This window comes from Macaca mulatta, chromosome 10 (assembly GCF_049350105.2).
Source record: "Macaca mulatta isolate MMU2019108-1 chromosome 10, T2T-MMU8v2.0, whole genome shotgun sequence".
NCBI classification, from domain to species: Eukaryota; Metazoa; Chordata; class Mammalia; order Primates; family Cercopithecidae; genus Macaca; species Macaca mulatta.
In genome coordinates, this window is record NC_133415.1 from 736,288 (window position 1) to 756,490 (window position 20,203).

Here is a 20,203-nt window from a genome sequence, read left to right on the forward strand (position 1 = left end):
GCCACACGCATGCAAATGCACACAGGTTATGTCTGCTCACCCACGCACAGATGTGTGCCACACGTGTGCAGGTGCACACAGCACATGTCCACACACCCACGCACAGACATGTACCACATGCATGCAGGTGTACACAGCGCGTGTCTGCTCACCCACACAAAGACGTGTGCCACACACATGCAGGTGCACACAGGGTGTATCCGCTCACTCACGCACAGATGTGTACCACACACATGCAGGTGCACACAGCACGTCCACTCACCCACGCACAGACGTGTACCACACACATGCAGGTGCACACAGCACGTCCACTCACCCACGCACAGACATGTGTACCACACGCATGCAGGTGCACACAGGGCGTATCCGCTCACTCACGCAGATGTGTACCACACGCATGCAGGTGCACACAGCACATGTCTGCACACCCACGCACAGACGTGTGCCACACGCATGCAGGTGTACACAGCACATGTCCGCACACCCACGCACAGACGTGTGCCACATGCATGCAGGTGCACACAGGGTGTATCCGCTCACCCACGCACAGACATGTGTACCACACGCATGCAGGTGCACACATGTCCACACACTCACACACAGACATATGTCACATGCATGCAGATGTACACAGCGCGTGTCCGTTCACCCACGCACATGCATGCAGGTGCACACAGCACGTGTCCACTCACCCCTGCACAGACATGTGTGCCACACGCATGCAGGTGCACACAGCGCGTGTCCGCACACCCACGCACAGACATGTGTGCCACATGCATGCAGGTGTACATAGCGCATGTCCGCTCACCCACGCACAGACATGTGTGCCACACTCACGCAGGTGCACACAGCACGTGTCCACTCACCCATGCACAGACGTGTGCCACACGCATGCAGGTGCACGTGTCCACTCACCCACGCACAGACGTGTGCCACATGCATGCAGGTGCACACAGCACATGTCCGCACACCCACGCACAGACGTGTGCCACATGCATGCAGGTGCACACAGGGCGTATCTGCTCACCCGTGCACAGACGTGTGCCACACACGTGCAGGTGCACACATGTCCGCACACCCACGCACAGACATGTGTGCCACACACATGCAGATGCACACAGCGCGTGTCTGCTCACCCATGCACAGACGTGTGCCACACGCGTGCAGGTGCACACAGGGTGTATCTGCTCACCCACGCACAGACATGTGTGCCACATGCATGCAGGTGCACACAGCACATGTCCGCACACCCACGCACAGACACGTGTGCCACACGCATGCAGATGCACACAGGGCATATCCGCTCACCCGTGCACAGATGTGTGCCACACGCATGCAGGTGCACAAAGGGTGTATCTGTTCACCCACGCACAGACATGTGTGCCACACGCATGCAGGTGCACACAGCGCATGTCCGCACACCCACGCACAGACATGTGTGCCACACGCATGCAGGTGCACACAGCGCGTGTCCGCACACCCACGCAGACATGTGTGCCACACGCATGCAGGTGCACACAGTATATGTCCACTCACCCACGCACAGATGTGTGCCACATGCATGCAGGTGCACATAGCATGTGTCCGCTCACCCACGCACAGACATGTGTGCCACACACATGCAGGTGCACACAGGGCATATCCGCTCACCCACACACAGGCATGCAGGTGCACACAGCATGTGTCCACTCATCCACGCACAGACATGTGTGCCACACCCATGCAAGTGCACACAGCGTATGTCCACTCACCCACGCACAGACACGCAAACACAGGGAGATATGCACAACTCCATCATGCTTGGCTCAGTCAAAGGTTTGTTCAGAAAAAAGGCAAAACCCCATAGAAAACAAGTTCAGGTGTCGCAGAAAACCAAGGTGGTCACCTGTGTGTTCTGTTCAAAGTCGGTCTTAAAACAAAAGGCAGGGCAAATGTGTTTGGCAAAGAAACCTTTTCCAGGACAAGGCCACTCACACAGATGCTGGGTGTGGCACCTACCCTGATGTTCTCATCACAAAAGAAAAAAAGGGGCCCAGAAATTACAGGGAGTCCAGATTTCTCCTGGGAACATGAACACACAGGAAGGGCTTGGACCTGCCAGGGCCTTCCCTGGCCTGGGTCTCCACTGACCTGTGGCCCCAGCACATTCCTGGTACAAGCTGTGTGGACATGCATGTGGTGGCTGTGAGGAGTCCCCAGTGCTGAGGGGGAGGAGGGGTGCTCTGCCCTCTTCTCTCTCTCACCACCTGTCTCAGGAGGGTCCCCACCCAGCCCCTTCCTCTCACTCCCATCTCTGCAACCCTTCATTTTCCAGGCACCAGCCTTTGCTCACCCCATTCCCCCAGAGAACACCCCCTCCCTCCCCTTCCCCCAACAGGGCCATGCCTCTCCCACATCCTCTGAGCAGCAAACAGCCACCTGGACAGGAGCCTCCGCCTTGCACCTGCTTTCTCTGACACCTTCTCGATAGACTGAATCCTAAAGGGCTCTAATAGCGCTTGACAGTGTGAGGCAGTTCTGATGTGTTCTTGCCAGCAATGACCAACAGGCCTCATTTCTATCTTCTGAAAGCAAAACCACTGGGTTGTGGGATGGTCCCTTTGGTACCTGGGGAAACCCTGAGGCTGGCACGGCTTCCTCAAATCAGGCGTTTCCAGAGGGGACTTCTAGAAGCCCTGCTGGCTTCCCAGGACAGCGTCTTCTGGGGACAGGTGGCTTCCGGAGCTCCAGAAGTGTGGGTAGAGGCTCCGTGCTAAGCTGTCCCTTCATCCTCCCCCAGACTGCTCGGGAAAAAGCCTGGAAAATTATGGTGGCCTGAAGCTGTGAGCAACTCCTCTGGAAGACCAGGGTCTGTCGAGTGACTCCAGCAACCTGTCCTGAGGCTTGTTGCAGAAGAGGGAACACCCAGCCCAGAGGAGAGGGCAAAGCGCAGTTCTCTCATTTTCACAGGGCAGAGTCCCTGGGTCCCAGGATTACGGATCTCAGGCTGCCCAAAAGCCTTGTGCTGCCGAATAGAAGAGTTCCTTCTGGACATGCAGTTGATCGCGGCTACGTGACAGCCTCTGGCAGGAGAATCCTGGGACCCAGCTGCCTACCAGTGCTTATTGATCAGTTTGGATCTTCAATTGACAGGTCAGCTCCCGTGACTGACCTTGGACCCTTATGACCCTAGGGCCAGAAGTCTGCCAGCCTCTCTGCCTCACTCCTGAATGAGGAGGATTAGCAGGGTATAGAATTCTAGGTGGAAAATAATTTTGCCTCCACACTTTGAAGCTCTTCTTCCATCATCTACTGTCATCTGCTATTGCTGATGAGAAGTCTGTTGTCAGTTGAACCACTGCTCCCGTCTACGACATCCAGCGGCCAGTCTCTCTCTCTCTCATCATTTTTTGTTTTGTTTTGAGACAGGGTCTCGCTCTGTCACCCAGGCTGGAGTGCACTGGCACGATCTTGGCTCACTACAACATCTACCTCCCAGACTTAAGCAATCCGCCCACCTCAGCCTCCTGAGTAGCTGGGACCACAGGAACACACCACCATGCCAAGATAATTTTTGTATTTTTTGTAGAGATAGGGTTTCGCCATGTTGCCCAGGCTGGTCTCAAACTCCTGGACTCAAGTGATCCACTTGTCTTGGCCTCCTAAAGTGCTGGGAGTACAGGCATGAGCCACCACACCCAGCCTCTCTCATTGTTTTAAAGATTTCTGCTTGTTCACTGCGTTCTACAGTTTTACTATGAAAGACGTGGATACAGATTTGTTTTTATTTCCTTGCTGAGACTTATATTTCTTTAAACTGAAGACTCATGTCTTTGTTCAACTTTGGGAAATTCTTAAGCCATCTCATCTCCAAATATTGCCTTCAGGCCTTGCATTAGGTAGATGCTGGGATTTTCCCAATAGTCCCACTGAATTATCTATGTGATAAGTGTCTCCTAACTGCTCTTTGATATTTTGTATCTCCTTATATTTCCATGCTATATTCTGGGTAACCTCAGATTTATCATCTAACCTGCTGTTTCTTTCTTCACCTGGGTCTAGTGTACTGTTTATCCCAGCCATGGCTTTCTTTTTTATCTGTGACTATACTTTTTGTTTCAGTAACAGTTCTTTAAGGATCCTTCTGGCCAGGCACAGTGGCTCACGCCTGTAATCCCAGCACTTTGGGAGGCTGAGGTGGGTGAATCACAAGGTCAGGAGTTCAAGACCAGCCTGGTCAATATGGTGAAACCCCATCTCTACTAAAAATACAAAAAATTAGCTGGGTGTGGTGGTGGCTGCTTCTAATCCCAGCTACTCGGGAGGCTGAGGCAAGAGAATCACTTGAACCCAGGAGGCAGAGGTTGCAGTAAGCCGAGATCGCACCACTGCATTCCAACCTGCGCAACAGAACGAGACTCAGTTTCAAAAAAAAAAATCACTCTATTCTAAAATGTGCTTATTCTTTTTTTGCTTATTTGTTCTGTCCTGTTCTCTCATTAGTTCAGTTAGTTCTTTTAATCTTTGTGACAATTTACTTCATTTTAATGTTTTTCATATTCTTCTCTGATTTCTAGTTCTTTCGATGCTAATTCCAGTTGTTGAGCTTGGCCTTTTAACCTTCCCGCTTCTCACAGGTCCAGCCACGTCTCCCAGCCTTGTGAGGGCCTCAGGATCCCAACTCCTTGCCCTTGGGTACTAGATAATGAGCTACAGAAACCCCTGGCTTTGGTTTCTCTCCTTTTCATTTTGAATTATCTATATGAGGTTTTTTGTTTTTTTCTTTTGGTTTTATTTTATTTGCAATAGCTATGGTGAAAATTCTGACCATGTCAGTCCAATGCATGTTGGTAGCTGTTCTCCACACTGAACTAAATTGCAGTTAAGACCATCTGCTCAGCCTGTGGCCAGGATAGGGTCAGGGCTCAGCTCATGAGTAAGGTCAGGGATTATTCTGGGGGCCAGCAAAAGGGATCCTTCTATGGCTGGGGTGGAACCAACACTGAAGCCAGGGATGGGGCTCAGCCTAGAACCAGAATGAGGTCCCTTCCTGTGGCCCGGACTCCAGGGTTCGATTTAGGACCAGAGTTGGGGTTCCTTCTATGACCAGAGGCAGAGTAAAGTCTGGGGACAGAACTGGGCTTAGACCACAGGAAGAAAAGAGCCTCACGCCTGTAATCCCAGCACTTTGGGAGGCCAAGGCGGGCGGATCACCTGAGGTCAGGAGTTCGAGACCAGCCTGGCCAACATGGTGAACCCTGTTTCTACCAAAAATACAAAAAAAAAAAAAAAAAAAAAAATTAGCCGGGCGTGGTGGCAGGCACCTGTAATCCCAGCTACTCGGGAGGCTGAGGCAGGAGAATCACTTGAACCCAGGAGGTGGAGGTTGCAGTGAGCTGAGAATGTGCCATTGCACTCCAGCCTGGGCAACAAGAGTGAAACTCTGTCTCAAACAAAAAAAAAAAAAGAAAGAAAGAGCGAGCGTGTCAACTGTCACGTGTACTCGGACATGCCCATGACAAGGCTGTTGACGGCCACACGTATAGCACATACCCACAATGAGGACAACGGTCACACGTGCTGGGACATGCCCGTGAAGAGGCTACTGACGGTCACATGTCAGGATATGATCAAATATATCTGGACATGCCCATGACAAGGTTGTTAATGGACACATAATGTAAGACCTGCCCATGAAGAAGCTGCTGATGGTCAACCACGGCTTGTGCCCAAAACGTGCCCCATCGAAGCCCAGCACACTCCTGCTCCCCTCCTGCCACACTCGAGGTTCTGCCCCATCGTCCAACAGTGTGCCTGTGGCCTGTGGGGTCAGCAGGACCACCTGGCCAATGAGGGCACGGGCACCAAGAGGGTAAAATAAACACAAAGCTGACACAGCCAGTGCCTGGCAGAGCCAGAGTGGACCCCGGTCACCTGACTACTGCTCTTTCTTCACTTGGATGAAATGCAGGAGTAAAGTCAAAGTGGAGATGTGGAAAACCAGAGGCAGCACACACACACAAACATGCACACACATGCAAACGTACTGGTGGGCCAGGCCCTGCTCCCCGTCATCTGTCCTGGACACCCCACTGTCCATCCCCAGCCCCTCACATCTCACCCCTTCCACATGCCATCCCACTCCTCACCCTACAAGCGCCAAATGTCCCCATCACGCCAGCACCCACCCATTCACCTCTGACCTGCTCCTACATCCACCTGTCCTTCCTCCCCTCTGGCTTGACCCCCTGGCCTCCCATACTACCTGTGCCTCCTGGCCCTGTCTGCCCATCATGGACTGTCCACCTGCATCCACCTCCCCGGCCACCCCCGCCACTCACCGAGTTCCTCAAGCTCAGCTGTCATGGACTTGGAGCGCAGGGTCAGTGTGGTGCTGGGGGCCCTCTTGGGGGGCGGTGGGGCTGCAAAGAAGAGGGAGGCCTTGGACCTCCTGTCCAGCAGCAGGCGGCGCGGCGTGGCCAGGTGCAGGTGCCACTTGCGCTCCACTGCCTGGATCTCCTCGTACTCCCGCGAGGATGAGTCGCACTGTGCCAGGATCTTGTTCAGGCTACGGCTGGACGCAAACTTCTTCATGGCGCAAGGAGCTCAGGGAGTGGGGGGGGCCCGGGCGATCAGGGCCTCAGGGGCCCTGGGAACCCCCAGAGCCAGGGCCTCAGGAGACAATCAAGGGTGCTGGTGGGGGGCACGGTGCCAGCTGGCTCTGGCCTGGGCACCCACCCTGCAGGCTCCGAGGGCTACGCGAGGGGGCACCAGAGCCATGAGGTGGGGGCTGGGAGGGTCTCCTTGCGGGCGGGGCTCCTGCTGCTCCAGGGCTCCCCCCAGGCCCGGGTGGCCGCTGCCCCTTGTGGGGCCAGGGTGTGGTCAGCCAAGCCGCAGGCCTGGGCTGGGCCTGGCCGGCAAAGCCTCCTGGGCCCAGGCTGTGCCGCGTCGTCGCGGGGAGAAGACGCTTTTCCTCTTCCCTCAGGTGCCGCCTCCCCCTTCCCTCCGACAATAAGCAGCGCGGCAGCGTCAACCTCACAGTTGCTATGGCAACCCCGGCCTCCAGGCAGCTGCTGGCGGTGTAGGGAAGGAGGGCTCTGCCACGCCAGGGGCTGGGGGAACGCCGGGAAGGAGGGGGCAGGGATCTGAGGAGGCGCAGCCTGAGGTCAGGGGTCAGGGGTCAAAGGCCTCAGGCCAAGGGACAGGACTGGCAGTCTAACACCAGGGATCGGGAGGGGCCCCAGCCCACGCATGTGCGTGGTTCATCAAGGTTCAGGAATCTGATGTCAGCAGTTGGGGGTCAGGGATGGGAAGAGGAATGTGGGCCTAAAGTCAAAGGTCTAAGGTCAGGGGAAAGTTTGGGCACAGAGGCCTAAAGCGTGACCCCTCACCTCTGCGCCGAGCCCCGTCTTCTTCTGGCTTCCTTGTCACAGACACAACCTTCATGACGAGGCGGTTGCCACCCTGGCGAATCAGAGCCACCACCTGCTTGTGTCCGACCTTCACCACGTTCACCCCGTTCACCTGGGACAGACAGGCAGCTGGGTGGGGAGGCCCCCGGGCACGTCCGCCACAGGGTTCAGGGGTCAGCATCCCACTGGGCAGTGCCAGCCGGGACGGCCTCACCTCGATGAGGAAGTCTCCCGTACGAAGCCCGGCCCTCCAGGCCACGCCCTCCACGTCCACCGACTCAAGGTACTGCAGTGCCGGGAAGGCTGGCGTGGGCGTGAACTCCTCGATGGGGGTCTCTGCTGCGGGGGGCAATTAGGAAGGCGCTTCACCAGTGAGGTTCAGGTGGGGGCGGCTGCCACACAGCAACCTCCGAGTGGCTCAGCACAGGGAAGAGATGACTGCAGGGGGCAGTGACCCGGGGCAGGGGGAGGGCCACGGGGAGCCACAGCACAGGGACTAGCCGGTCCAGGGATCCTAGACATGACCCTCTGCGAAACCCCCTTCGCCGACGCCAGAAAGGCCCCCACTCAGTTGGACTCTAGAGCAAAGACAGTGGAAAACGACGAAGGGAAGGAATTGCCGCCTGGGCCGGGACATTGCAAACCATGACAGTCCGACCGCAGCAGAGGAGCAAGGAAAGCCGGGGCCAAAAGTAGGGAGGCGCAGGGGCAAGGCAGGGAGGGAGTGTGGGGTAGAGCAGAGTGGGGGGCAGAAGCAAGAAGCTGAAGGCACCCCGAGCAGTGTACAGCCCCCGCCTGCCTGACGCCCCGGCACCCACTCCCCATTACCTTTGGCTCCCCGGAGCACAAAACCAAAGCCCTCATGGTCCCGTTTCTGCAGGACAGCCACTTTGTCATCAATGACATAATCGCTGAAGAAGGAAAGCAGGAGGAGTGAGGTAAGTCCTGCCTGGAGGCTGGCCGGCCGGCCACAGTCCACCTCGCAGTCACCCCGGGACTGACGGGCCACGGAGCAGAAGAGAGGTCGGCCGGGCCCCTTCCCTCACCCTCCTCTGAGCTCTTCACACCTGGCCTCCTGGACCAGCTCCTGGCCTCCCTCTCTACTGCAGGTCCTGCCCCACGTCCCATACGCATGCTCCCGCCAGCCAGTGTCCCTGCGCGTACCTGTGTGACGTGAGGCTGTCGTAGGAGCCCACTGTGTAGTGGCGAAAAAGCCGCTTCGTCCGGTCCTCTCGCGTCTCTGAAGGGAGTATCAAGAGCTGATGGACAGTTGTGGCCTCCAGCTGGCCTGCCTAAACTGCCCTCACCCATGCTGGTCACCAGTCTCTGCCCACACACACCCGCTTGGCCTGGTTGTGTCCAGATGGAAGTAGGGGGCCCCTGGAGTCCTGGGTCCAGAGGTGAGAAGGCTGAGGGGATGATATAGGGAATTCTGACCTCTGTGGGTCAGGGTTCAAGAGGGGGCAGCAGCTCATCTCTTTCCTAAGCAGCTGCTGAACCCAGGAGTCCAGACAAGGCCAGAGCCATCCACAGAGCATCGGTGAGCCCCAAGGCTGCGAGCAGAGGGCGGTGTGCACATACGTGTGTGTGCCCCGTGGTCATGTGTGGATGCTGTGCTCATGCACGTGTCTCTGTATGAGCTCACTGTGTGCAAGTGCTGTGCTCATGTGTCTGTGTGACCTGCCATCACAGGCACGTGTGTGAGGTGTGTTCATGAATGTGTGTACATCTGTATCTGCATGACCCACACTCATGTACAAACGCCGCGCTATATGCCTACATGCGCTGGCATGGAAGCAGCATCCTTCCAGCATTCTGTCTTCACCAACTTCTTCACAACAGCTCCTTGATGCTCAACCTCATGGGGTCCCTTGCTTCAGACTGTCTCTGAGTGGGGCAGGGGATCCAGGTGTGGGGGCTGGGTCCCCTGCCCTGACCTCAATGCATCCCACAGAGCTTGGTCCCCAGCTGTCCTCTTGATCTCAAAGTCCCACATGGCCAAGCTAGCCAGCTGTCTGACCACCACTCCACCCTCACTGACCAGAAGGTTCCAGCCACACCTCCAGCCATGACCTCTCTGCTCCCACGAGCTCCTCCAGCTGCCTGTAAGCCCTACCCGCCAGCCTTCCCAGCCCCGCAGCTCCACTCTCCAGGACCACAAAGGCCCTGCGGGCAGCAGCACCACTGCCTCGCTTTCATCCCTCAGCACCTTCCTCGTTTCCTCTCTTGGTAGCGTGTCTCAAGATCCATGTTTTCCTTCAGCAAGTATATATCGAGCTCCTGGCCGGGCGCGGTGGCTCAAGCCTGTAATCCCAGCACTTTGGGAGACTGAGACGGGCGGATCACGAGGTCAGGAGATCGAGACCATCCTGGCTGACACGGTGAAACCCCGTCTCTACTAAAAATACAAAAAACTAGCCGGGCGAGGTGGTGGACGCCTGTAGTCCCAGCTACTCGGGAGGCTGAGGCAGGAGAACGGCGTGAACCCGGGAGGCGGAGCTTGCAGTGAGCTGAGATCCGGCCACTGCACTCCAGCCTGGGCGACAGAGCGAGACTCCGTCTCAAAAAAAAAGAAAAAAAGTATATATTGAGCTCCTACTGTGTACCAGCTCTGCAAATACAGCAGAGAAGAGAACAAAGTCTCTGCACTCGTGGGGTTTATAATCTGTTCAGGGAGACAGGATAAACAGAGGATAAAGACATAGCATGCGAATGCTGGCAAGTGCTCAGGAGACCAGTGAGCAGATCAGGGAGGGCAGAGAAAGGCACGCAAAGGCCTCACCCCCATGGGAGGGCTGAGTAGAGGCCGAGGACGGGGAGCAGCCTGTGGATATGTGGGCAAAGGGCTTCCCAGGAGCGGGGGTGGTCGGGGGGAGCCCACGGCAGGCATCAGCCTGCAGCATTTGAGGAAGTTCAGAGCCTGTGCAGCTGGAGCACACGGAGCTAGAGAGAGTGGCAGGAAATGAGATCAGAAAGAGAACCTGCAGCTTTCGATGACCTGTTTCCCCCACTAATTGTGAGCTCCTTGAGGGTAAGGACCACATGTTCTTTATCTCTGTGATCCTAGCGCCCGGCACAGCACCTGGTGTGTCACAGGCATTCTGCACGCTGACTAGGAGAGTAATGGGTGGACAGGTGCACATGAGATAGATGGACAGAAGGGTGGATCGAAAGGCACTGGACCAGTGGATGGAGGGTGGGAAGGAGAGGGCAATGGGTGGATAGGTCAAAGAGCAGACAGATACATGGGTAGATGGATGGATGGACTGGGTGGGTAGACAGGTAGGTGGAGAGGTGGATGGATGAATGGATGGATGGAGGAAGGGAGGGGTGGTGGATTGGGTTGGCTAGTGAGTCAACGGATAAGAAGATGATGGTGGGATGGGTGGGTGAGTCAAAGGACAGACGGCTGTAAACATAGGTGGAGCAGTGGCCGGATGGAAAGAGGAAAGGGCACCTATTCCTATCAGAAGACACAGATATCAAAATAGTATTGGGCTGGATTCCAGGTCCCAGCTACTAACTTGTGTGACTCTCAGTAAGTCAACAGTCCCCTCTAAGCCTGCCCATATAGAATACAAAAATTCCAACTTGGAGGAGCCCCTTGGTTCTAACGACTTATTATCTTATCCTGGCATTCCCCAACCACACCTGCACCCCTCATCCTGCCGAACCTAAGGCCAGCTCAGGCCAAGCCTCATCACCGCTCAGGTGGGGCATCAGACCCCTCCTTTCCTCCATCACACCCTTCTCTATGTCAACAGAACCACATAGTGTCATGGTGCTGCCTGCTGAAGAACCCCCCAAACTTGCACTTGACCAGCCTCCTGTTTTCGGATGTTGTCAACCAAACAAATTGTATGTATTACATAACACAAATTCATTTTTCCAGCTTTGTTAATAAGACACATAAAAGCCAGCTGCAGAGAAAATGCCCAACACAGCCATCCTCCACTACCCACCCAAGTGCTGACCTTACTGCCACGAAAGGGAAGGAGGGAGGGGAGGGAAGGCACAGGGCCCTGCTCATGCTGGGCCTCCCGAACACACCTGACCTTGCCTCTCCATTCCCTCCCTCACAGCTCCACCCTCTGCCTGCCAGGAGGTGCCGTGGGAGACCGCTCTCTGCTCGGTAAGTGACCAGGACTCGTCTCCCGATCCCACAGCGGCACAGGCCCTGGGCACCAGCCCCTGCGTGCACAGGGACCGTGTCCCCTCCCTGACCTTTAAGTCCTTTTCTGTCCCCGCTCCAGTCCCAGAAATGGATTTTTTTGGGGGGTGGGGGGAGTGAATCTGGGCCTGCTGGAAGCAGGTTCCCGTTCCTGGGCTGCACTCTGGCCTCTGGCAGAACTCGGCCCCGGGATCCCAGAGCAGAGGCTCTGCGCAGCGTGGTCAGCGGGGCCTGCAGCCGAGGTCAGAGGGGACTGTCACTGCTCCCACTCCCTACCCTTCACAGGCAGCCTCTGCAGGTTCCTCTTCTGCCGCCCACTCATGAAATACTCCCATCTACCCCGGGACCTCTGACACTCACTCCCTGGGTCACACACACCACAGCTGCCACCCGGAGCCCACACCCAAACCCCACATTGGCTGCTCTGCGAGCCCACACTGGCCCACTCCTCTCCACAGCTCTGCTCTGCCCACCCCGGGCTTTGATCCTACACAACCTGCACAATCAGACGCTGCTGCTGGGTTCCCTCCGCCATGATGCCACGCTGTCCCTTGACTCCATGGCCACGTGACCACCCTCGTGGTCCCCACGCCAGCCTTGCCCTTCACTCATGCAGCTGTTCCACTCACGTAGAACTTGCTGCCTATGTTGCAAACAAGACTTTGCTCCTCAGGGCTATAAGACCCCCGAGAAATGGAATAATAACAAGTGGCCCCACCTCTCGGGACTGCTGGGATGAGTCAACGACTTCTACATGTAGAAGTGCTAAAGCTGTGCCAGGCACTCAGAGCAGACCTTGCTGACACATACAGCTGTAGAACACACACAGGCCCTGCACACACGGCTGTCCCCTCAGCCCCATCCACTGACCACCTAGAGGACTCAGCTCAGACAGTGCCTCTGCTTTGAGGCCCTCTCTGACTCCTTCAGGTCAACCCAGGGAGCTCCCAGGCTCACACGGCTCTCGTCACAGCCACTGCTCCCACAAGGCTTCCAGCTGAGCCTCCGTGATCCCGGCTCCCAGCACAGGGCCCAGCACATGACAAACACCTAAAAAACATTTGCTGCTCTCCAATTCTGACTCCAGCCTAAACCTCCCTCCCTCTCCGTCAGCTTCAGACTTAGGTCCAAATGCCCCTCATTCCACACAGTCCTCAAACCAGAACCTTCCTCATCACCACGTGGGGGAGCTCAAGACCCGCTCCGCCACAGGTGTGGATTCCCCCCCTCCTCCTTCCCCTCCCCTCTCCCATACTGTCTGAACCAGGGCCCAAATCTCTGAAAGCATTTCCCATCTGGACCCTGTCCTATCCACCCTCCATGGGCTGAGAACAGGGGGCCAAGTCCCTTCCACACTCTAAGCCACCAGGAGAGCCGTCAGAGCAAGGCAGGACAAGGCCAAGGAAGGAGGAAAGGGCACCTGCTCAGGAAGGGGTCAGTGGCCAAGCTCCTGCCTCCCTGGGCCTCTCCTGGGCTCAGCACAGGGCAGGGTCCAGGCCATACAGGGGTGGAGTCGCTGGGAAACTCTCATCCCAAAGATGGGGACATAGTAACCCCAGGCCTGAGCCCTTCACATGCAGAGGGAGGGTGCATGCACCCTTGATCCAGACACACCACCGATGACCCCCAGTGACCGTCACTCAGGAGAGGTTTGCTTGGCCCACCAACTCCCTAGGACAGAAGCACATGCATGGATCTGGAGGCCTCCTGGGACCCCTGAGGATTCCTCACAAGGGCACCCCCAAGACATGCACCCAGCTCCAGCCCGGGGGCCGCCAAAGGACCAGATGGTCAGCAGGGCTGGACAGCGGCCACTCACCAACCCCAGGAGCTGTAGCCTTCACCTTTACATCCTCCCTGCAGGCTGAGGACCAGCCCACCCTCACCCGCTGCCCTCAGACCATCCCTGCTCCAGGGCACTCACCAGGGCACCTCCAGGCCCAACTGGCCTCATTTCCTCTTGGCTGCTCCGGGCCTCCCTGCTCTGCCCACTTGGACAATCTGTCCACTTTGGAAAAACGCCTCTTTTCTCACACTGACCTCCTTACATGTCTGCCAGCTACGCAGGAATCATGCGTTCCACACACCTGGTGTTTCTGAAGGACTGTGCCGATGGGGTGCGAGTCACCGGGAGTCAGTGTGGGATCACACAGACAGAGGCCCCGTCATGCATGTCCTATGTGTCTCCACTGCACGTGAAGTGTCAGCTTACATACACGCACGTTCCCAAATATATGCAGAGTGTGTGCACACGTGTCTGTGTCACGTACACAAGTTTGCGTCTACTTTGAGTGTTTGTTTCAGTTTACCTCTAGTCTTTTCTCTGTGAATATCCATGTGGATTTAGCACCAAGAGAGACCGAAGGGAAACTGGAAGGGGTGGTCCCCTTGGGAGCTGCCCAGGGGGCCGTGGGGTCACTCACCAGGCCGTGGGTCATGCTGCCTCATCTGCACCTCCTCCACGCAGTCGGCCGGGAACCAGCCTGTGCGGCCTTTCACGGTTCCCTCCCAGAAACCGCCCTCCCCAATGCTGAGCACTGGAGGAAGAAGCCAGACAGGCCATCAGTGGGGAGCAGAGCTGGGCACCCACCCCACCTCGGGAGCAGGTTCTGCCCACTCACCCCCTGCCCTTTCCCTCCTTCCCTTCCCACTTTCTCCCGGCTTTTTCCCTGGGAAGATTTTAGGATCCACACAGAAGAGAGAAAGGAACAGATGGGCTCGGCACAGGGTGGGCACGTGGGGGACAGAGAGACACACAGATGGACACACTCGGGGAGGGGTGCAGGCAGGGGCAGGGGCCACACTCCTGCTGCTGGCCCCATCCCCAGCTGACCACGCTCCCCCAGCCCCTTCAACCGACCCCCATCCTGGTTCTGTCACCCACCCAGGGGTCACTGCCAAGAGCTCGGGGTCATCGTGCTGTGGCCAGTGGGTGAGGCCACGTGATGCACCAGCTGGGCTGTTTCCACCTCAGCCGGCCCTGAGGCTAGGACCCCAGCGGTGACCCCGAGACCCCCATAATGAGAGGGGTTTGTCATGGCACGCAATTCCCCCAGAACACAGGAAGCCCCAGTGACAGAAGCCTGCATAACACAAACACCCACATGACGGTCACAGACACCCCACGACGGCAAGGGTCCCCCACATCGCAGGGGCCTCCAATGGAGAAGCTGCAGAAGTGCCACGGGAACCCCGCAATGCAAGGAAGCTCTGTAATGGGACAGGGTCCTTCAGGCAGAGACCCCGGGGGACACAGCAACGCCTATGGCGAGAGAGGAGCCTCCGTGGTGACACAGGGAGCCCGGAACGACAGAGCACCGGAGGGACCCGCACGGCAGGAACCTTTCCCAGGCAGAGCCCTTCACTGTGACACCAGGGATCCCACCAGGGCCCAGGGCCGCCACGGCGGAGGAGACCCCAGAGCCATCGCCCCGGCCCGGCCCGCACCGCGCGCGGCGCCGCCCCCTCCCCGCGCCGGGCCCGCCCCCCCGCGCGCCCCTCACCCTTCACGGCCTCGCCGCGGTGCAGCGGGATCTCGCCTTCACCCTGCGGGCTGTGCGCCTTCACGGCGATGAACTTGCGGCCGGGGACGGCGCTGTAAAGTTTCCGCTTCGGGCCCCGGGGCGGCGGTGCGGGGGGCGCGGGGGGCGCGGGGCCGGGGCCGGGCGCGGGGCCGGGGCCGCCGGGCCCGCTCGGGCTGTAAACGAACACGTAGGTGACGGACGCGATGCCGGGGGGCAGCGGGCACGCGAAGCCGGCGCCCGGGGCCTCCATGGCGCGCGGCCCGGCCCCGCCGCCGGCCTCACCGCAGCCGCCGCCGCAGCGCCCGCCGCCCGCCGCCCGCCGCCCGCCTGCCCGCCGGGGGCCCGGCCCGGGGCCGCTCCATGGGCCGCGCCGCCGCGCCCGGCCCGCTCCCGCCAGCGCAAGAGCCGCGCCCGCTCAGGGCTCCGGGGCCGCGGGGCTGCGCTCCTGGGCGCGCCAGGCTCGCTCCATGCCGCGGCCGCCCCGCGCCCCGCCTCCTCCGTGGCCGGGCTCCTCCCTCTGCGGGCGGCGGGGGCGGCCCTCGCGCCCGCCCTCCCGCCCTCCCCTCGCCGCCGACCCCCGGCAGGGGGAGTTCAGACGCGGACGCGGGACGGTGGTCAGGGCAGCCTAGTGGGAGCGGGGGATGGAACGGGGGCTTCGGGCACCAGCAAAGCCGCCTGGAGCCGGTGAACGGGAGGGAGCGGCACCCCCGCCACCCCCCCGGGTCCGGGGCCCGGATCGCTGGGCGCCCAGTCCCCCTCTAGGCCTGTGTCCCCTCGTCCTGGACACCGGCCCCTGCCCACGCCCACTGCGTGATGCCCACTTTCCCCAGACCACTCCCCGACTGGGGCAGAGTCTGAGCTCTCGCTTCTCCACTGTGGCTCTGCTCAGAAGCCTGCACTGGCTCCCTAGTACCCAGGCAGGCCAGAGCCACAAGCTCTTCCAAGAGCCAGGCTCCCTGGGGCTTGGGCATTTGCTACGCTCTAGTCACACAGGGGCGCCTTTCCTTCCCCTCCTGTGGGCTGTCCATCACGCTGTTGCCAACACCTGACTACTCTAAAATCCTGACCCCTGGGCCAGCTGCTAAGTGACGGGCTCTCAGCCCAAACTCGCCCCGCCCTGCCCGGTGTGATACTGGGGCGGCTGCTGGGGGTCTGGGCACGGCTCCGGCTCAGCCGACAGAGGGCGCTGCGGAGCCGCCGCCACCTGAGACCCGCGCAGCGCAGGGCCCAGCCTCGCCTCCCGGAGAGGTGCCCACCCTCCAAGGGGCACCGAACTTCCTCAGCCCCTCCCGAGGGCTGCAGACCTCGTCCACTCACCAGGGCAGCCCCATATGGGGACCACTGCCCATCTAACTGCTGCTAAGCCCGGGCCTCAGCTGTCAACCTCCTGAGACCCACACCTCTGACGCGCCAGGCACCTAATAGCTGTTTGCGAGGAAGGAATTCTGCCGTCCCCATGGAGCAGGTGAGCTGCAGCCCCTCACACAGCAGGTCTTAGTTTTGTGTCTGCTGAAAGGATGAATGAACACACACAAAAAATGAATGCAAGGAGGAGCCTGTGGCAACACGTGCCTCCAACTTAGGAGCTGCCTTTCTGCGGGATGGAAACATCCGGAATGCAGAATGTGTTCCTTTAGCCACTGGGCCGCACAGCCCTTAGAAAACCCGCGGGTCTATAAAAAAGCTTCAGGGGAGAATTGAGATTTGGGGCAGTACAGCCAGCCTTGCAAGTCCAACAAGTCGGCGCAGAGAGACAGACACGGAGACGTAGCTGAGAACAGGCTGCAGAACAGAGGCAGCAGCACGGGAAGGGGTGCCTTCCATAGGCCCTGCTGCACCCTGAGCCCTCTGCTGAACACTTAGGCTTAGAAAGTTGGGGATTGGGTCTACCTGGGGCCCAGTGAAGCCGATCCCTAGCTCTCTGACCCTGGACCCATCACAGGCCCCACCTGGGTACCAGGACACTCATCTGTAACGTGGTAATAATAGAGCATGAACATGTACGTCGTCAAGGTTAAGCAAGCTGGTATACACATGCCATTCAGCCCAACAGCGGGCATGGACTGACAGAACTGTAAAGGCCGGCGGCCATCCTGACAACAACATACTGTTTATGTAACTCTTTCACTCAACAATGTCTGCCAAACACCCTCCTCAGTGCCTGGCTCTGATGAAACTAGGAAACGAGAAAGACAGTGTCTGCCTTCAAAGCACAGGGAGGGCAGGTGCTTTCACCGGTAGTTGCTAGGCTCTGCCAGGTGATCCCTCACCTGCCCAGGGCATTCTGGAAGGCTTCCCAAAGACAATGACTTGGGTAGGATTATTCCCACTTACTGATGAGAAGCCCAGGCACAAAGTGGCTATCTGAGAGCCAGTGCCCACCTCAGCACCCAATGCACAGCCCATAGAGGCCAGTGGGCTCCAGTCCAGGCATCCCTGCCTCAGGGACCCAGGCCTCAGGGTGACGGTAAAGAATAGAAGCCACAGAGTCCTGTAGGTGCACCAGGGCTGGGAGAAACCATGACTATACCCTGGGGGCAAGGTGGGGCTTACCTGTAGATTTTGAGCCCTCCAGGAATAGCAACTCCATCCCTGACCCCCCTACCACAGGCCACCAGCCCTGACTCTTCCCAGCCATGTTTGACACTACAGTGTGTTTTCTAAATCAGAGGTGAGAACATACCCTCTCCACCTAACACTCCTTCAACTGCCCACTGTCCTCATGGCAAGCCCAGCTCCAACCGCAAACCAGCGTGAATGTGCCTGTCCCCACCTCCAGAGATACCTTCTTCCCTTCCCCAACCAGGAAGCCCTAGCCCATCACTACACAGGTGCTAGGCACCACCAGGCCATTCTCTGCCTCCCAGTGCTGGCTCCTCCTGGCTCAGGTCCCAGCACCCCACCCTCCTCACACCTCCAGGGCCTCCCAGCCCCCTCCTACCTGATCTTGCTCTGGCTGCCCCTGCCTGCTAAGGGGCCACTGATGTTGCTCTCCTGGTCGGCATCCCGGTCACGATCTTTCTCCTCTTGCAGCCGCTGGAGCAGCAGCTGGTGGGGGAGGCTTCTCAGCGAGGGTCCAGGAGAAGCTGCTGGCTGTGCCTCCCCCTTCAGGTTGATATCGCTGGCTGAGCGCTGCAGAGGCCGAGGGGATGCCAAGCCACTGGGGCCAGCCAGTCGCCGCCGCTTTGCATAGCTGGGGGTTTCCCTGAATGGTACTGGGGTAAGGGGGCATAGGTAAGACTCTGAAAAGCCAGCTGGGTAATTCTGCAGTTTGCCCAGGCTTTCCAGATGTTAAAACTAAATCCTATGTTCCAGGAACTGCCTTGCTTCCAGGCAAACCAAAGGAGTTGGCCACCCTACAAATGAAGCTACCATTAAAGGGCCACATCCCAGTCAAACTGCCTCTCACCCTAGCTTCAGAGGTAGAAGCCTGCTTCTCCACTCAGCCGAATGAGGCCTTGAGGATGCTCAGATATGCTCTAAGAACTGCATTTCACAAGCTTCAGGAGAGACAAAACAGGCTACATGTGACAAATCTCACCAGACTACTGCTGAACAGGACCATTTGTAGTTAACTATAACCAGGGAAACTATAAAAGACATTCTAGACCAGGGATCAGCAAACCTTTTCTGGAAAGAATTGGACAGTAACTACTTAAGGCTTTGCAAGCTATATAGTCTGTGTTGCAATGACTCAACTCTGCCACCGCAGTATGAAAACCACCACAAACAGCACATAAGCAAATAGGTGTGTTTGTGTTCCAATAGAATTTTACTTAAAAAGCAGATAGTGATTAAAAAGTATGAACAAGCTATATGCTACTTACAAAATAATCACTTTAAATCCAAAGACACAAATAGGTTCAAAGTGAAAGGATAAAAAAAGCAATGTAATGTAAATAGTAACCAAAAGAGAGCTGGGTGGTTATATTAATATCATACAAAATAAACTTTAAGATAAAAACTGTAACAAGAGACAGAGAAGGACATTGTATGTTGATTAACAATTATTAACATATACAAACCGAACAACAGAACATCAAAATATGATACAAACAACACAATTTAAGAGAGAAATAGACAGTTCCACAATAATAGTGAGACTTCAATATCTTACTTTCAATAATGGGTAGAACATCTGGAGAGATCAATGAGGACATAGAAGACTTAAACCAATTAGACTTAACGATACATACAGAACATGCCACCCAACAAGGGCAGAATATATTCAAGAATTCTTCTCAAGTACACATGGAACATTCTTCCAGACAGACTGTATGACTGCAAAACAAGTCTCAATAAAGTTTTAAAAGACTGAAATCATACAAAGTATATTTTTCAATCACAACAAAACAAAGCTGGAAATCGAGAAGTGAAAGAAAACTGAAAAATTCACAAATATGTGGAAATTAAACACCATACTCCTAAACAACCAGTGTCAAAAAAGAAATCAGGCTGAGCATGGTGGCTTAAGCCTGTAATCCCAGCACTTTGGGAGGTCAAGGCAGGAGGATCACTTGAAGCCAGGAGTTTGAGACCAGCCTAGACAACATAGTGACACCCCCATCTCTATAAAAAATAGAAAACGATAGCCAGGTGTGGTGCTGCACCCTGTAGTTCCAGCTACTCAGGAAGCTGAGGTGGCAGGATGGCTTGAGACCAGGAGGTTGAGGCTGCAGTGAGCTATGATCAAGCCAGGGCACTCCAGCCTGGGCCACAGAGTAAGATCCCATCTCTAAAAAAAAAAAAAAAGAAAAAAGAAAAAAAAAGAAATAAAGAAATGATAAGGAAAATTAGAAAACACTTTAAGACAAACAAGAACAAAAATACAACATATGGAGCAAAAGCAGTGCTTAAAGGGAAATTTAACGCTGTAAACACTTACTTTTAAAAAGGAGAACAATTTCAAATCAATAACCTAATTATACATCTTAAGAAACAAGAGAAGGCCAGGTACGGTGGCTCACGCCTGTAATCCTAGCACTCTGGGAGGCCGAGGCAGGCAGATAACCTGAGGTCGGGAGTTCGAGACCAGCCTGACCAACATGGAGAAACCCCGTCTCTACTAATAATACAAAAATTAGCCAGGTGTGGTGGTGCGTGCCTGTAATCCCAGC

At 56.7% G+C, this 20,203-nt stretch overlaps 1 protein-coding gene across 6 annotated transcripts in view; it reads right to left on the reverse strand.

Moving 5' to 3' along the window:
* Positions 1 to 20,203, reverse strand: part of SHANK3 (SH3 and multiple ankyrin repeat domains 3) — a 58,154-nt gene that overhangs the window by 21,694 nt on the left and 16,257 nt on the right. For all 6 annotated transcript variants that reach the window (XR_013398857.1, XM_077949135.1, XM_077949137.1 and 3 more), the window contains 8 exons: positions 18,028 to 18,301; positions 15,066 to 15,259; positions 13,986 to 14,099; positions 8,556 to 8,631; positions 8,220 to 8,302; positions 7,606 to 7,730; positions 7,371 to 7,503; positions 6,321 to 6,401 (listed from right to left, as the gene is read on the reverse strand). Coding sequence is in view for 5 of the 6 variants with exons in the window: in XM_077949135.1 (XP_077805261.1) it covers positions 6,321 to 6,401; positions 7,371 to 7,503; positions 7,606 to 7,730; positions 8,220 to 8,302; positions 8,556 to 8,631; positions 13,986 to 14,099; positions 15,066 to 15,259; positions 18,028 to 18,301 (1,080 nt within the window). In the remaining variant the exon portion in view is untranslated. The remainder of the gene's footprint in view (positions 1 to 6,320; positions 6,402 to 7,370; positions 7,504 to 7,605; positions 7,731 to 8,219; positions 8,303 to 8,555; positions 8,632 to 13,985; positions 14,100 to 15,065; positions 15,260 to 18,027; positions 18,302 to 20,203) is intronic.